Raw genomic sequence first — 16,549 nt, 5'->3', positions numbered from 1 at the left:
ACGCACTGATGTAGTCAACTCACGAAACCTCGAGTCTGAGTCGAGTCCCAAGTCCCTAGCGTTTAAGTCGAGTCCTGGGATTCAACCACTACAACACCGCAAGGATAGAATGCAAGTATCTATATTAGCCAAGTATTTATATAGGGGCTTATTACCTGTCGTTGTTGAGCCAGTTTAAAGTGGAGCCCAGGTCCAGCTCCATGCTGGCTGAGAGGGGTTCTCTGGGCCAGGGACTTGGGCTGCAAGTGAGGAGGCCCAGACATGGGCCGTTGTTGCTGGGGGTTCTGGTAGTTATGAACTGGGTGGTTCGTGTTCAAGTTCTGGGCTGAGGTGGACGGCTGTTGTTGTTGTTGATGGGCTGTAGTCTTACTCAGTGGACCTGCCATAGTGGAGGGTTGCTGGGATGCTTTGGGGCTGAAGTGGAGCATTGGTTTGTTGCTGAGCACCTTCATATCCAGGTGGCTGGAGGTGTTGTGTCCGTTGGGCTTGAACAGACAGTTGTTTATGACTTTACCCTGACTGTCCATGGAGGTCTGGGGGGTGATCCTCTGGCCCATTGAGGCCGGGTTGGAGAGCTTGTCCTGGGGGAAGGAGCTGGAGGAGGGCTGCGTGTTCCAACTGGTCCCTGGTCCTCCTCCCCCTCCAGCCTGAGCCTGTTGGTGTGGCTGTTGGTGGTGGAGCAGGGCCTGGGGGTTGGGTTGCTGCTGGTTCTGGTTGGCTGCCATCTGCTTTAGCTGCTCTGCATGGGACACCTCAGGCCAGCCAGGGAGACCTCTGCTGGGGGGTCCAGCCAGCCCTGAGGGCCCCTGGCCTTGGCTCTTCTGGTTGGTGATGGGGGAGGAGCTGGACATGGTGAAGGAGGGACCAGTGGATGCCGGGCGGAGCTGTGAGGAGCCACCATGGCCATGTGTCTGGCCGTAGTCTGGAGAGGAGTACTCTGTCTTGATGGGCTTCTCCAGGTGGGAGCAGAGGGTAGCCGCACTGCACTCCAGATCCGCCAGGCCGAACGTATCGTCCTGCTTCAGCATCTTCTCAAACTCCTGGTCATGCAGAGACGGGACGGTCTTGGTCAGCTCGTCGAACAGATCCTGAAGCTCCGGGTCGATCTGGCTGCTGAACACCATCATCTCAGTAGACCTCTGGCCGCAGGAAGTAACATGGTCTATAGGTTCCTTCTTCATCTCCTTCAGGGTCATGTTGATGAGGTCAGAGTTCATGACCCCATGGGGCATCATGTAGCTGCTGTTGTTGTTTTTCCTGTTTAGGGTGTGGCCTATGGACGATGCGTCGCCTCCCATGGACTGTGAGCTGAAGGAACAGGGCCCACCCAAACCACCGCTGCCCCCCTCCAGACGGACACGTTTGAAGTCCAGCCCCGACGGCCCACAGGACAGGCCATTCTGTTGAGAGGAGTAGCCCGGAGTATGGCCCTCGATCTTCCTCCTCAGAGACCCTTGGAGCTGTGGAGAAAAAGGAAAACTCTATTGAAAAAACTGCTCACAGTCACATTATCTTCATTTCAGAATACAATAGTAATTTCAAGTGGTGGCATGTTCTCATCGTTACAATGAGTATTTTCATATTTCTGTCGAAAAAAAAAAAGGTACAAATACCCACTTCAATGCTATTACCTTCCTAATAGAATAACAATCTAACCAACAGATATATATCATCAGCGTGACATCAATGTAACCAGATCTTTATGTAGCCAGGACAGCTGAAAACCTTGATGCATGGAAGGCAGACTTTCTTGACAAAAGGCTCTCAGATTAAAGCCGACTAGCGCTGGTCCAATTCAAGTGTTGTCTGAAGACAATCTAACAATGAAGATACCAATACCTCCTATATACAGTACAAATAAATCCTGCTCTTTGATGTTTTAAACCAATTAAAATGATCATAATACAAATGTAGCCCGAGCACAAAGTGTCTCTATGTAAATTAATGACAATCTGCTTCGACAATCTGCTTCGGCAATCTGCTTCGGCAATCTGCTTCGACAATCTGCTTCGACAATCTGCTTCGGCAATCTGCTTCGACAATCTGCTTCGACAATCTGCTTCGACAATCTGCTTCGGCAATCTGCTTCGGCAATCTGCTTCGGCAATCTGCTTCGGCAATCTGCTTCGACAATCTGCTTCGACAATCTGCTTCGACAATCTGCTTCGACAATCTGCTTCGAGGCCTTTAAACCTTGTCCATTTGACCAGCCAGCATGTTATCAGATACTAGACCAGCCAGCATGTTAACAGATACTAGACCAGCCAGCATGTTAACAGATACTAGACCAGCCAGCATGTTAGCAGAGACTAGACCAGCCAGCATGTTAGCAGAGACTAGACCAGCCAGCATGTTAACAGATACTAGACCAGCCAGCCAGCATGTTAGCAGAGACTAGACCAGCCAGCATGTTAGCAGATACTAGACCATCCAGCATGTTAGCAGATACTAGACCAGCCAGCATGTTAGCAGATACTAGACCAGCCAGCATGTTAGCAGATACTAGACCAGCCAGCATGTTAACAGATACTAGACCAGCCAGCATGTTAGCAGATACTAGACCAGCCAACATGTTAACAGATACTAGACCAGCCAGCATGTTAGCAGATACTAGACCAGCCAGCATGTTAGCAGATACTAGACCAGCCAGCATGTTAGCAGATACTAGACCATCCAGCATGTTAACAGATACTAGACCATCCAGCATGTTAACAGATACTAGACCAGCCAGCATGTTAACAGATACTAGACCAGCCAGCATGTTAGCAGATACTAGACCAGCCAGCATGTTAGCAGATACTAGACCAGCCAGCATGTTAGCAGATACTAGACCATCCAGCATGTTAGAAGATACTAGACCAGCCAGCATGTTAGCAGATACTAGACCATCCAGCATGTTAGCAGATACTAGACCAGCCAGCATGTTAGCAGAGACTAGACCAGCCAGCATGTTAGCAGATACCAGACCAGCCAGCATGTTAGCAGAGACTAGACCAGCCAGCATGTTAGCAGATACTAGACCAGCCAGCATGTTAGCAGAGACTTGACCAGCCAGCATATTAACAGAGACTTGACCAGCCAGCATGTTAACTTAGACTTGACCAGCCAGCATGTTAACAGAGACTTGACCAGCCAGCATGTTAGCAGAGACTTGACCAGCCAGCCAGCATGTTAGCAGAGACTTGACCAGCCAGCCAGCATGTTAACAGAGACTTGACCAGCCAGCCAGCATATTAACAGAGACTTGACCAGCCAGCATGTTAACAGAGACTTGACCAGCCAGCCAGCATATTAACAGAGACTTTACCAGCCAGCATATTAACAGAGACTTGACCAGCCAGCATGTTAACAGAGACTTGGCCAGCCAACATATTAGCAGAGACTTGACCAGCCAGCATATTAACAGAGACTTGGCCAGCCAGCATATTAGCAGAGACTTGACCAGCCAGCATATTAACAGAGACTTGACCAGCCAGCATATTAACAGAGACTTGGCCAGCCAGCATATTAACAGAGACTTGGCCAGCCAACATATTAGCAGAGACTTGACCAGCCAGCATATTAACAGAGACTTGGCCAGCCAGCATATTAGCAGAGACTTGACCAGCCAGCATATTAACAGAGACTTGACCAGCCAGCATATTAACAGAGACTTGGCCAGCCAGCATATTAGCAGAGACTTGACCAGCCAGCATATTAACAGAGACTTGACCAGCCAGCATGTTAGTAAAGACTAGACCAGCCAGCCAGCATGTTAGTAAAGACTAGGCCAGCCAGCATGTTAGTAAAGACTAGGCCAGCCAGCATGTTAGTAAAGACTAGACCAGCCAGCATGTTAGTAAAGACTAGACCAGCCAGCATGTTAGTAAAGACTAGACCAGCCAGCATGTTAGTAAAGACTAGACCAGCCAGCATGTTAGTAAAGACTAGACCAGCCAGCATGTTAGTAAAGACTAGGCCAGCCAGCATGTTAGTAAAGACTAGGCCAGCCAGCATGTTAGTAAAGACTAGACCAGACAGCATGTTAGTAAAGACTAGACCAGCCAGCATGTTAGTAAAGACTAGACCAGCCAGCATGTTAGTAAAGACTAGACCAGCCAGCATGTTAGTAAAGACTAGACCAGCCAGCATGTTAGTAAAGACTTAGAAAGATAGGAAGAGGAGCTACACTACAGCAGGGTAATAGGAAGAGGAGCTACACTACAGTAGGGTAATAGGAAGAGGAGCTACACTACAGTAGGGTGATAGGAATAGGAGCTACACTACAGTAGGGTGATAGGAATAGGAGCTACACTACAGTAGGGTAATAGGAGCTGCTCTACAGTAGGGTGATAGGAGCTGCTCTACAGTAGGGTGATAGGAGCTGCTCTACAGTAGGGTGATAGGAGCTGCTCTACAGTAGGGTGATAGGAGCTGCTCTACAGTAGGGTGATAGGAGCTGCTCTACAGTAGGGTGATAGGAGCTGCTCTACAGTAGGGTGATAGGAGCTGCTCTACAGTAGGGTGATAGGAGCTGCTCTACAGTAGGGTGATAGGAGCTGCTCTACAGTAGGGTGATAGGAGCTGCTCTACAGTAGGGTGATAGGAGCTGCTCTACAGTAGGGTGATAGGAGCTGCTCTACAGTAGGGTGATAGGAGCTGCTCTACAGTAGGGTAATAGGAGCTGTTCTACAGTAGGGTGATAGGAGCTGCTCTACAGTAGGGTGATAGGAGCTGCTCTACAGTAGGGTGATAGGAGCTGCTATACAGTAGGGTGATAGGAGCTGCTCTACAGTAGGGTAATAGGAGCTGCTCTACAGTAGGGTGATAGGAGCTGCTCTACAGTAGGGTAATAGGAGCTGCTCTACAGTAGGGTGATAGGAGCTGCTATACAGTAGGGTGATAGGAGCTGCTCTACAGTAGGGTAATAGGAGCTGCTCTACAGTAGGGTGATAGGAGCTGCTCTACAGTAGGGTAATAGGAGCTGCTCTACAGTAGGGTGATAGGAGCTGCTATACAGTAGGGTGATAGGAGCTGCTATACAGTAGGGTGATAGGAGCTGCTCTACAGTAGGGTAAGAGGAAAAAAACATTGATGAAACGTGTTGTCTGGAGAATATTCAGTGTGTATCGGTGCAGCCAGCAGATATATTTAGGAACCTGACAGAACCGAGCGTCGACAGAGAGAAGAATATTTTTAAGCTTTCATCTTATCTTTCTCGTTTACATAAATTCTACCTCCCTCTCCATTGTGTTGCGTTGCAGGGTAGAGATAGCCAGAATTATCCTTTGTATTAGAGATTCTACTTATCATGCCGGCATTCTCTGAGATCTATCTGCTTCTTCTCTTTGTGCTCCTGATGGCTTTACCTATGATTCACTACGAGAGGGTTGGGATGCCTCCAAAATGGCAGGCTAATCCTTATACTAACACTATATAGGGAATAGGGTGCCATTTGGGACACCTCTAGATAAACTGTAACACATTCTCAAGCTACTAACTTTATCCTGGACAGAAAAGTGTATGCTGGTAATTAATTATAGATCTCAAGCTACAGAAGAATTTGGAGAGAAAAAAAAACTCCCCAGCTTCATTTAATTCTGTCAGTTACTAGTTGCCAAGAATTGCTTTCCAGTCTTAGAGCCTTAGTCCACAGACACTACAGTGATTCAGGGGCCATTATCGACACATAGAGATGAGACGTTATTTGAAGAGTGTTATTTAAAGTTAAAGAATAACATTACAGGAGCAAAACCCCTGTAATATCCTGGAGCTACAGGACACTACAGGGCTTCTTCCGACTGTTCTACAACAGATGCTGGGAGCTGACGCGGTCGTAGTCCGTGTGGTGTCAAACAACATGAGGAGGGTTAGCTCGGAACTTCTGAAAATTGTTTTTAAAGAACTGATTCTTGCACTGAAAGATTCCAAAAAGGGGCCAATCATTTCAGGTCCGGTACGATAGTTGAAAGATTCAGTGTGAAAGATTCAGCAGGCTACAGGCATTACAAACATGGCTAAAATATTACTGTAGTTCTGTTGGTATCACTTTTATAGATAACTTTGACACCTGGAAACAGAAATTGCTTTACAGGAATGAAGGAGTCCATCCAAATCATCTTGACTACTGGACTCTGTCCACGCATTTCAAGGCTGCGATGAGACAATGACTCATCAATGACCCGACCAGTTTAGTTAATCCCTTCCATTGTTTTGCTGAGTTGTCATCAAATGTACAGTATCCCAGGGGCGTTGGCAGGTACAATGAAAGTAACTTAATTTAAATCTACTTCTGATAAGCTTCCCAGTAAAGCATTAAAAACAATCAAGCATCACAGAAAAGTGCAAAAAAATGCCCATATCAACATATGTAGCTTAAGAAACTAGGTTCATGAAGTCAATAACTTGCTAGTAACAGACTTTCATATTCTGACTAATTCTTAAACTCACTTAGATAATACATTTGATGATACAGTAGCAGAATTGCATGGTTATAACATCTACCGGAAATACAGAAATGCCAATAGGGGCGGTGCTGCTGTTGCTGTCTATATTCAGAACCACATTCCTGTAAAGCTTAGAGAGGATCTCATGTTAAATACTGTTGAAGTGACAGTACGTACATACCCCAACCAGAAGCCATGGATTAGAGGCAGCATCCTCACTGAGCTAAAAGGTTAGAGCTGCCACTTTCAATGAGCAGGACTCAAACCCGGAAGCTTAAAATAAATCCTGATATGCTCTCCGAAGAACCATCAAACAGGCAACGCATCAATAAAGGACTAAGATCGAGTCGTACACCGGCTCTGACACTTGTCGGATGTGGCCTGCAAATCATTACAGACTACAAAAGGAAGCACAGCTGAGAGCTACCCGGTGACACAAGCCTACCAGGCAAGCTAAACTACTTTTATGCTCGCTTCGAGGCAAATAACATTGAAACATGCATGAGAGCACCAGCTGTACCGGAAGACTGTGTGATCACCCTCCCCGCAGCCGATGTGAGTAAGACCTTTAGACAGGTCAACATTCACAAGGTCGCAGGGCCAGACAGATTATCAGGACGGTGACCAACTAGCAAGTGTCTTCACTGATATTTTCAAACTCTCCCTGTCCGAGTCTGTTATACGAACATGTTTTAAGCAGACCACCATAGTCCCAAGAACACTAAGGTAACGTGCCTAAATGACTACAGACGCGTAGCACTCACGCCATGAAGTGCTTTGAAAGGCTGGTCATGGCTCACATCAACACCATCATTCCAGAAACCCTAAACCCTAGACCCACTTGCATACAGCCCCAACACTTCCACACTGCCCTTTCCCACCTGGACAAAAGGAACACCTATGTGAGAATGCTATTCATTGACTACAGCTCAGCGTTCAACAACATAGTGCCCTCAAAGCTCATCAAATAAGCTAAAGACCCTGAGACTAAACACATCCCTCTGCAACTGGATCCTGGACTTCCTGACGGGCCGCCCCCCCCGGTGGTAAGGGTAGGTAACAACACATCCGCCACGCTGATCCTTAACACGGGGGCCTCTCAGGGGTGCGTTCTCAGTCCCCTCCTGTAATCCCTGTTCACCCACGACTGCGTGGCCAAGCACGACTCCAACACCATCATTAAGTTTGCCAATGACACAACAGTGGTAGGCCTGATCACCGACAACAATGAGACAGACTTATAGGGAGGAGGTCAGAGACCTTGCCGTGTGGTGCCAGGACAACAACCTCTCCCTCAACGTGATCAAGACAAAGGAGACGATTGTGGACTGCAGGAAAAAGAGGACCGAGCCACGCCCCCATTCTCATCGACGGGGCTGCAGTGGAGCAGGTTGAGAGCTTCAAGTTCCTTGGTGTCCACATCACAAACAAACTAACATAGTCCAAGCACATGAAGCAGGCACGACAAAATCTATTCCTCCTCAGGAGACTGAAAAGATTTGGCATGGGTCCTCAGATCCTCAAAAGGTTCTACAGCTGCACCATCGAGAGCATCCTCACTGGTTGCATTACTGCCTGATATGGCAACTGCTTCTAAACAGCCATAAGACTCATGAACATCTAGTCAAATGGCTGCCCAGATCAGCTTCTACCACCCCCCCCCCCCCCCTAATGTTGCAGAAATCTGCTCTAAAGCAGTATCCAAATCCATAGGATGTAGTGATCACAATATAGTAACCATATCTAGGAAAAGCAAAGTTTCAAAGGCTGGGCCTAATATAGTGTATAAGAGGTCATACAATAAGTTTTGTAGTAATTCCTCTGTTGACGATGTAAAGAATATTTGCTGGTCTGTGGTGTGTAATGAGGAGCAAACAGACTTTGCACTTGACACATTTATGAAATTCCTTATTCCAGTTACTAATAAGCACCCATTAAGGAAATGACTGTAAAAACTGTTAAATCCACTTGGATTGATGAGGAATTGAAACAGTGTATGGTTGAGAGGGATGAGGCAAAAGGAATGGCAAATAAGTCTGTCTGCACAACCGATTGGCAAACATACTGCAAATTGAAAAATCATGTGACAAAATTAAATAAAAATAAACTATATTATGAAACAGAGATCAATTATATAAAGAATGATAGTAAAAAGCTTTGGAGCATCTTCAATTAAATATTTGGAAAAAAGGCAATATCATCTCCGTCATTCATTGAATCAGATGGCTCATTCACAAACCCCACGGATATTGCCAAATTAGGCATCACATGCCAGCAGCAAATGATGACACTACACATCCAAGTATATCTGACCACAATTTGAAAGACAAGCATTGTACTTTTGAATTCTGTAAAGTGAGGGTGAAAGAGGTGAAAAAAGTTTTGTTGTTTATCAACAATGACAAGCCACTGGGGTCTGACAATCTGGATGGAAAACGACTGAGGATAATAGCGGACGATATTGCCACTCCTATTTGCCACATCTTCAATTTAAGCCTACTAGAAAGTGTGTGCCCTCAGGCCTGGAGGGAAGCTGAAGTCATTCCTCTACCTAAGAATAGTAAAGCCCCCCTTACTGGCTCAAATAGCTGACCAATCAGCCTGTTACCAACCCTTAGTAAACTTTTGGAAAAAATTGTGTTTGACCAGATACAATACTATTTTCCAGGAAACAAATTGACAACAAACAAACTTTCATCATGCTTACAGGGAAGGACATTCAACAAACACTTAAACAAATGACTGATGATTGGCTGAGATAAATTGATGACATAAAAAGACTGTGGGGGTTGTTTTGTTAGACTTCAGTGCGGCTTTTGACATTATCGATCATAGTCTGCTGATGGAAAAACGTATGTGTTATGGCTTTACACCACCTGCTATAATGTGGATAAAGAGTTACTTGTCTAACAGAACACAGAGGGTGTTGAGCCTCTACACCCCCTGTTATAATGTGGATAAAGAGTTACCTGTCTAACAGAACACAGAGGGTGTTCTTTAATGGAAGCCTCTCCAACATAATCCAGGTAGTATCAGGAATTCCCCAGGGCAGCTGTTTAGGCCCCTTACTTTTTTCAATCTTTACTAATGACATGCAACTGGCTTTGAGCAAACACTATATACAAATCAGCTACTACAGTGACTGAAATGACTGCAGCACTGAATAAAGAGCTGCAGTTAGTTTCAGAATGGGCGGCAAGGAATAAGTTAGTCCTAAAAATAAAAAATAAAAATAAAAGCATTGTATTTGGGACAAATCATTCACTAAACCTTTAACCTCTTGTAATGAATACTGTGGAACTTGAGCAAGTTGAGGTGATGTCATGGTCAAAACATATTGATGCAGTAGTAGCTAAGATGGGGAGAAGTCTGTCCATAATAAAGCGCTGCTCTGTCTTCTTAACAACACTATCAACAAGGCAGGTCCTACAGGTCCTAGTTTCTACCTTCTTAACAACACTATCAACAAGGCAGGTCCTACAGGCCATAGTTTCTACCTTCTTAACAACACTATCAACAAGGCAGGTCCTACAGGCCCTAGTTTCTACCTTCTTAACAGCACTATCAACAAGGCAGGTCCTACAGGCCCTAGTTTCTACCTTCTTAACAACACTATCAACAAGGCAGGTCCTACAGGCCCTAGTTTCTACCTTCTTAACAACACTATCAACAAGGCAGGTCCTACAGGCCCTAGTTTCTACCTTCTTAACAACACTATCAACAAGGCAGGTCCTACAGGCCCTAGTTTTGTCACACCTGGACTACTGTTCAGTGGTGTGGTCAGGTGCCACAAAGAGGGAAAATTGTAATTGTCTCAGAACAGGGAAGCACGGCTGGTACTTCGATGTACACAGAGAGCTAATATTAATAATATGCATGTCAATCTCTCCTGGCTCAAAGTGGAGGAGAGATTGACTTCATCACTACTTGTATTTATGAGAGGTATTGACATGTTGAATGCACTGAGCTGTCTGTTTGAGGACAGGAGAGGAGTAGAGAGGAGAGGAGTGGAGAGGACAGAGGACAGGAGAGGAGTAGAGAGGAGAGGAGTGGAGAAGACAGAGGAGAGGAGAGGAGATGGGTTAGTATCAGTGTGGTGTAGATCGACTTCACTAAGGAGAGGAGAAGAGTAGAGAGGAGAGGACAGAGGAGAGGAGAGGAGTAGAGAGGAGTGGAGAGAGGAGAGGACAGAGGAGAGGACAGAGGAGAGGAGTGGAGAGAGGAGAAGAGAGGAGAGGAGAGGACAGAGGAGAGGACAGAGGAGAGGAGTGGAGAGAGGAGAGGGGAGGAGAGGAGTGGAGAGAGGAGAGGACAGAGGAGTAGAGAGGAGTGGAGAGGACAGAGGAGAGGAGAGGAGATGGGTTAGTATCAGTGTGGTGTAGATCGACTTCACTAAGGAGAGGAGAGGAGTAGAGAGGAGAGGAGGAGAGAGGATAGGAGTGGAGAGAGGAGAGGAGAGAGGAGAGGAGTGGAGAGAGGAGAGGACAGAGGAGAGGACAGAGGAGAGTAGTGGAGAGAGGAGAGGACAGAGGAGAGGAGTGGACAGAGGAGAGGACAGAGGAGAGGAAGGACAGAGGAGGGGAGAGGAGTGGACAGAGGAGAGGACAGAGGAGAGGAGAGGAGTGGAGAGGAGTGGACAGAGGAGAGGACAGAGGAGAGGAGAGGAGTGGAGAGGAGTGGACAGAGGAGAGGAGACGATTGGACAGAGGAGAGGACAAAGGAGAGGAGTGGAGAGGAGTGGACAGAGGAGAGGACAGATGAGAGGAGTGGAGAAGAGATGGGTTAGTATCAGTGTGGTGTAGATAAACTTCACTAAGGAGAGGAGAGGAGTAGAGAGGAGAGGAGTGGAGAGGAGATGGGTTAGTATCAGTGTGGTGTAGATAAACTTCACCGTGAGGACAAAAGGGATTTGTTTCTTTCCACTCTCTGCCTGGCACACATTACATGTCATTAGTCAGATTCAGAGCCTGAAGGCTGGGAGTGACTCCTGTTCTTCGCAGGCTGGATGACTGCCAAACAGCAATACATTCCCTATATAGTGCACTACTTCTACCCAGAATCCTATGGGCCCTTGTCAAAAGTAGTGCACTATATAGAAAATAAGGGGCCATTTAGGATGTACACGCTGTTTCTACCCTGCTACTTCGCCTGCTCAGTTATTTTCTGATCTGCTGTTGCCATGCTTAGATGTGTTGTCAAATACCAGTTTGTACATCTCCGCATTTGAATCTAGTTACTGATATATCTGTGACTCACCATGGGTCGTCTTCTGTGTACGTCCCTATTCACTAACCATAGGTCGTCTTCTGTGTATGTCCCTATTCACTAACCATGGGTCGTCTTCTGTGTACGTCCCTATTCACTAACCATAGGTCGTCTTCTGTGTATGTCCCTATTCACTAACCATGGGTCGTCTTCTGTGTACGTCCCTATTCACTAACCATGGGTCGTCTTCTGTGTACGTCCCTATTCACTAACCATGGGTTGTCTTCCGTGTACGTCCCTATTCACTAACCATGGGTCGTCTTCTGTGTACATCCCTATTCACTAACCATGGGTCGTCTTCTGTGTACGTCCCTATTCACTAACCATGGGTCGTCTTCTGTGTACGTCCCTATTCACTAACCATGGGTCGTCTTCTGTGTACATCCCTATTCACTACACTTTGGACAAGAACCAGGAAATAGGGTGCCCTTCCAGACAGTATTTGTTACCAGGGCAACAGGCAGGCCAGAGAGTGGCTGTTTGATCAGGTTGACTGAGACAGTATTTGTTAACAGGGTAACAGGCAGGCCAGAGAGTGGCTGTTTGATGAAGTTGACTGAGACAGTATTTGTTAACAGGGTAACAGTCAGGCCAGAGAGTGGCTGTTTGATCAGGTTGACTGAGACAGTATTTGTTAACAGGGTAACAGTCAGGCCAGAGAGTGGCTGTTTGATCAGGTTGACTGAGACAGTATTTGTTAACAGGTTAACAGGCAGGCCAGAGAGTGGCTGTTTGATCAGGTTGACTGAGACAGTATTTGTTAACAGGTTAACAGGCAGGCCAGAGAGTGGCTGTTTGATCAGGTTGACTGAGACAGTATTTGTTACCAGGGTAACAGGCAGGCCAGAGAGTGGCTGTTTGATCAGGTTGACTGAGACAGTATTTGTTACCAGGGTAACAGTCAGGCCAGAGAGTGGCTGTTCGATCAGGTTGACTGAGACAGTATTTGTTAACAGGGTAACAGGCAGGCCAGAGAGTGGCTGTTTGATCAGGTTGACTGAGACAGTATTTGTTAACAGGTTAACAGGCAGGCCAGAGAGTGGCTGTTTGATCAGGTTTACTGAGACAGTATTTGTTACCAGGGTAACAGGCAGGCCAGAGAGTGGCTGTTTGATCAGGTTGACTGAGACAGTATTTGTTAACAGGTTAACAGGCAGGCCAGAGAGTGGCTGTTTGATCAGGTTTACTGAGACAGTATTTGTTACCAGGGTAACAGGCAGGCCAGAGAGTGGCTGTTTGATCAGGTTGACTGAGACAGTATTTGTTACCAGGGTAACAGGCAGGCCAGAGAGTGGCTGTTTGATCAGGTTGACTGAGACAGTATTTGTTAACTGGGTAACAGGCAGGCCAGAGAGTGGCTGTTTGATCAGGTTGAGTGGAATGATGCGTTGTGTGATGATGATGATGATGATGATGATGAAGTGTGGGGAGACATCATAAAAAGGATAAGGAGGGCGTTAGAAAATAGAGGGGAGAGTTTATTATTATTTATTTATTTATTCCTGGGCTGTAGGTGGTTCAGTCAACTCGCTTGTTAACATCCACTTAGGTTGGAGTCATTAAAACACATTTTCTACCACTCCACAAATTTCTTGTTAACAAACTATAGTTTTGCCAAGTCGGTTAGGACATCTACTTTGTTCATGACACAAGTTATTTTTCCAACAATTGTTTACAGACAGATTATTTCACTTATAATTCACTGTATCACAATTCCAGTGGGTCAGAAGTTTACATACACTAAGTTGACTGTGCCTTTAGACAGCTTGGAAAATTCCAGAAAATTATGTCATGGCTTTAGAAGCTTCTGATAATTGACTTAATTTGAGTCAATTGGAGGTGTACCTGTGGATGTATTTTAAGGCCTTCAAACTTAGTGCCTCTTTGCTTGACATCATGGGACAATAAAAATAAATCAGCTAAGACCCCAGAAAAAAATGGTAGACCTCCACAAGCCTGGTTCATCCTTGGGAGCAATTTCCAAATGTCTGAAGGTACCACGTTCATCTGTACAAACAATAAAACGCAAGTATAAACACCATGGGACCACGCAGCCGTCATACCGCTCAAGAAGGAGACGTGTTCTGTCTCCTAGAGATGAACGTACTTTGGTGCGAAAAGTGAAAATCAATCCCAGAACCACAGCAAAGGACCTTGTGAAGATGCTGGAGGAAACAGGTACAAAAGTATCTATATCCACAGTAAAACGAGTCCTATATTGACATAACCTGGAGGTCGCTCAGCAAGGAAGAAGCCACTGCTCCAAAACCGCCATAAAAAAGCCAGACTACGGTTTGCAACTGCATATGGGGACAAAGATCGTCGTTTTTGGAGAAGTGTCCTCTGGTCTGATGAAACAAAAATAGAACTGTTTGGCCATAATGACCATCGTTATGTTTGGAGGGAAAAGGGGTAGGCTTATAAGCCGAAGAACACCATCCCAACCGTGAAGCACGGGGATGGCAGCATCATGTTGTGGGGGTGCTTTGCTGCAGGAGGGACTGGTGCACTTCACAAAATAGATGGCATCATGAGGGGGGAAAATTATGTGGATATATTGAAGCAACATCTCAAGACATCAGAAAGGAAGTTAAAGCTTGGTCGCAAAAGGGTCTTCCAAATGGACAATTACCCCAAGCATACTTCCAAAGTTGTGGCTTAAGGACAACAAAGTCAAGGTATTGAAGTGGCCATCACAAAGCCATGACCTCAATCCTATAGAAAATGTTTGGGCAGAACTGAAAAACCATCTGCGAGCAAGGAGGCCTACAAACCTGACTCAGTTACACCAGCTCTAACCGGGGGGAATGGGCCAAAATTCACCCAATTTTTTGTGGGAAGCTTGTGGAAAGCTACCTGAAACGTTTGACCCAAGTTAAACAATTTAAAGGCAATGCTACCAAATACTAATTTAGTGTATGTAAACTTCTGATCCACTGGGAATGTGATGAAATAAATAAAAGCTGAAATAAATCATTCTCTCTACTATTATTCTGACATTTCACATTCTTAAAATAAAGTGGTGATCCTAACTGACCTAAAACAGGGGATTTTTACTAGGATTAAATATCAAGAATTGTGAAAAACTGAGTTTGAGTGTATTTTGCTAAGGTGTATGTAAACTTCCGACTACAATTGTACATCTCCTGATTTATATACAGTAAATCCTCGACAATGTTTTACAATATGATCAAAAAAAATTAAAAAAATAATGTTTATTACTATGATGATCAAATCTCACTTCACAAAGAAGGATTTTTTATATTTAATGTCTTTACTATAATTTGTGAGGGATTATGTCTGATCATGTCTCGTTTTAATACAATACACTACTTTAACTGAGGCTTGAATTAACTATCAGTGTCGCAATGAATGGTGGACAGCACACTTCATCAACTTCTCTTAACAAAACGGAGTGCCGGAATTTCATCACTACTAGAATGGCCTTGACCATCATTCTAACCGTCAATATTTTAATTGTGTAAATATTCCAAAATAAATAATACATTGCAAAATGTATGCATTTATAATTGTTTTAATAGGTGATACCTCAGGATACCTAATGCATACTGTAATAAATGTATTGCTCCAGAAGTGCAATAGACTGTAAAATTCTAAAATAAGACAACAGTTGCCTGCCCAGCTAATGGCCCATTCAAACTACACCTAAACTATCTTAAAACGAATTTCACACATACAGTATGATAATAAATGTGTCAAATTAAATTAACAGTGTGATGGGTGATAATATTACAATTGTCAAATAGAGAAGGAAGGGACTGATTACCAGCTTAGTGAGCATTGATAAAGTAAAAAACAGTTTACTGAACAGCGCTTTGTACAATATTCCGCCAGAGATCCATGCAAGCCAGAAGTTTTGATTGCTATACCCTATGGGAAAGAGTCGGTTCTGAGGTTTTGATTGCTATACCCTATCGGAAAGAGTCGGTTCTGAGGTTTTGATTGCTATACCCTATGGGAAAGAGTCGGTTCTGAGGTTTTGATTGCTATACCCTATCGGAAAGAGTCGGTTCTGAGGTTTTGATTGCTATACCCTATCGGAAAGAGTCGGTTCTGAGGTTTTGATTGCTATACCCTATGGGAAAGAGTCGATCCTGAGGGTTTGTGATGAACCTAGTCTTGGAAAAATGATCTAAATATTGCACGACTGGGCTCATTTTGTAAATACAACTATTTCCTAGAATAACTGCAGCTCCATGTGTTTCCATAACTCCTTCCTCATGTGAGTACTGGTGACAATCAGCTATAGCTATTTGTGAAAAAATAGCCTTTCAGTTTTATTCTGTTATATTGCATGATATTCTTACTGTCAAATATATATATACTGTATGTGTTGACTGTGGTAGTGCAGGGGAATAAGCGTGTGATGTCTCCTAAATTAACAGGTTGATTTCATGACGCAGCCATATGACCTCGGCTACTAAACACAGACAGGCCTCAACTACAACTCAAAACAGGCTCTTCTGTTCTTTTGAAATAAATTGTTTTAGTATAAAAAATAAAAAGTATGACCTTCCTTAATTACCAAAATCTTAATGTTTTTCTTTGTGAATGTTTATACTAAATTGATTTATTAGGAGGCCAGGCTATTCCACTGTTAAATATGCATACGGTCATTTTGACCGTCATGCCGCTCTGAGGTAGAAATCATCAGAGTATATTTGTCTTTTATGATATTTATCTCAAAGTTCTGCTAGAGAGAAAAATATAGATATATAGGAAAAGTCAGAGACTGATGAGTTCAAGGTTTATATTGAAGTAAGTGTTATTGTGAGAGGATGGGTTACCATGGGAACATGTGGTTCTGAGAGGTCAGGGGATGGGTGAGGTTACCATGG

General features: G+C 44.7%; 1 protein-coding gene across 2 annotated transcripts in view; it reads right to left on the bottom strand.

The window, feature by feature from the left end:
• Nucleotides 1-16,549, bottom strand: part of LOC139386286 (mastermind like transcriptional coactivator 2) — a 135,361-nt gene that overhangs the window by 45,405 nt on the left and 73,407 nt on the right. For both annotated transcript variants that reach the window (XM_071131781.1, XM_071131782.1), the window contains one exon: nt 156-1,460. In XM_071131781.1, coding sequence (XP_070987882.1) covers nt 156-1,460 — 1,305 coding nt within the window. The remainder of the gene's footprint in view (nt 1-155; nt 1,461-16,549) is intronic.

Source organism: Oncorhynchus clarkii, chromosome 27 (assembly GCF_045791955.1).
Source record: "Oncorhynchus clarkii lewisi isolate Uvic-CL-2024 chromosome 27, UVic_Ocla_1.0, whole genome shotgun sequence".
NCBI classification, from domain to species: Eukaryota; Metazoa; Chordata; class Actinopteri; order Salmoniformes; family Salmonidae; genus Oncorhynchus; species Oncorhynchus clarkii.
Note: the sequence above shows the minus strand (reverse complement) of the source record. Positions and strands in the feature narration are given on the sequence as shown.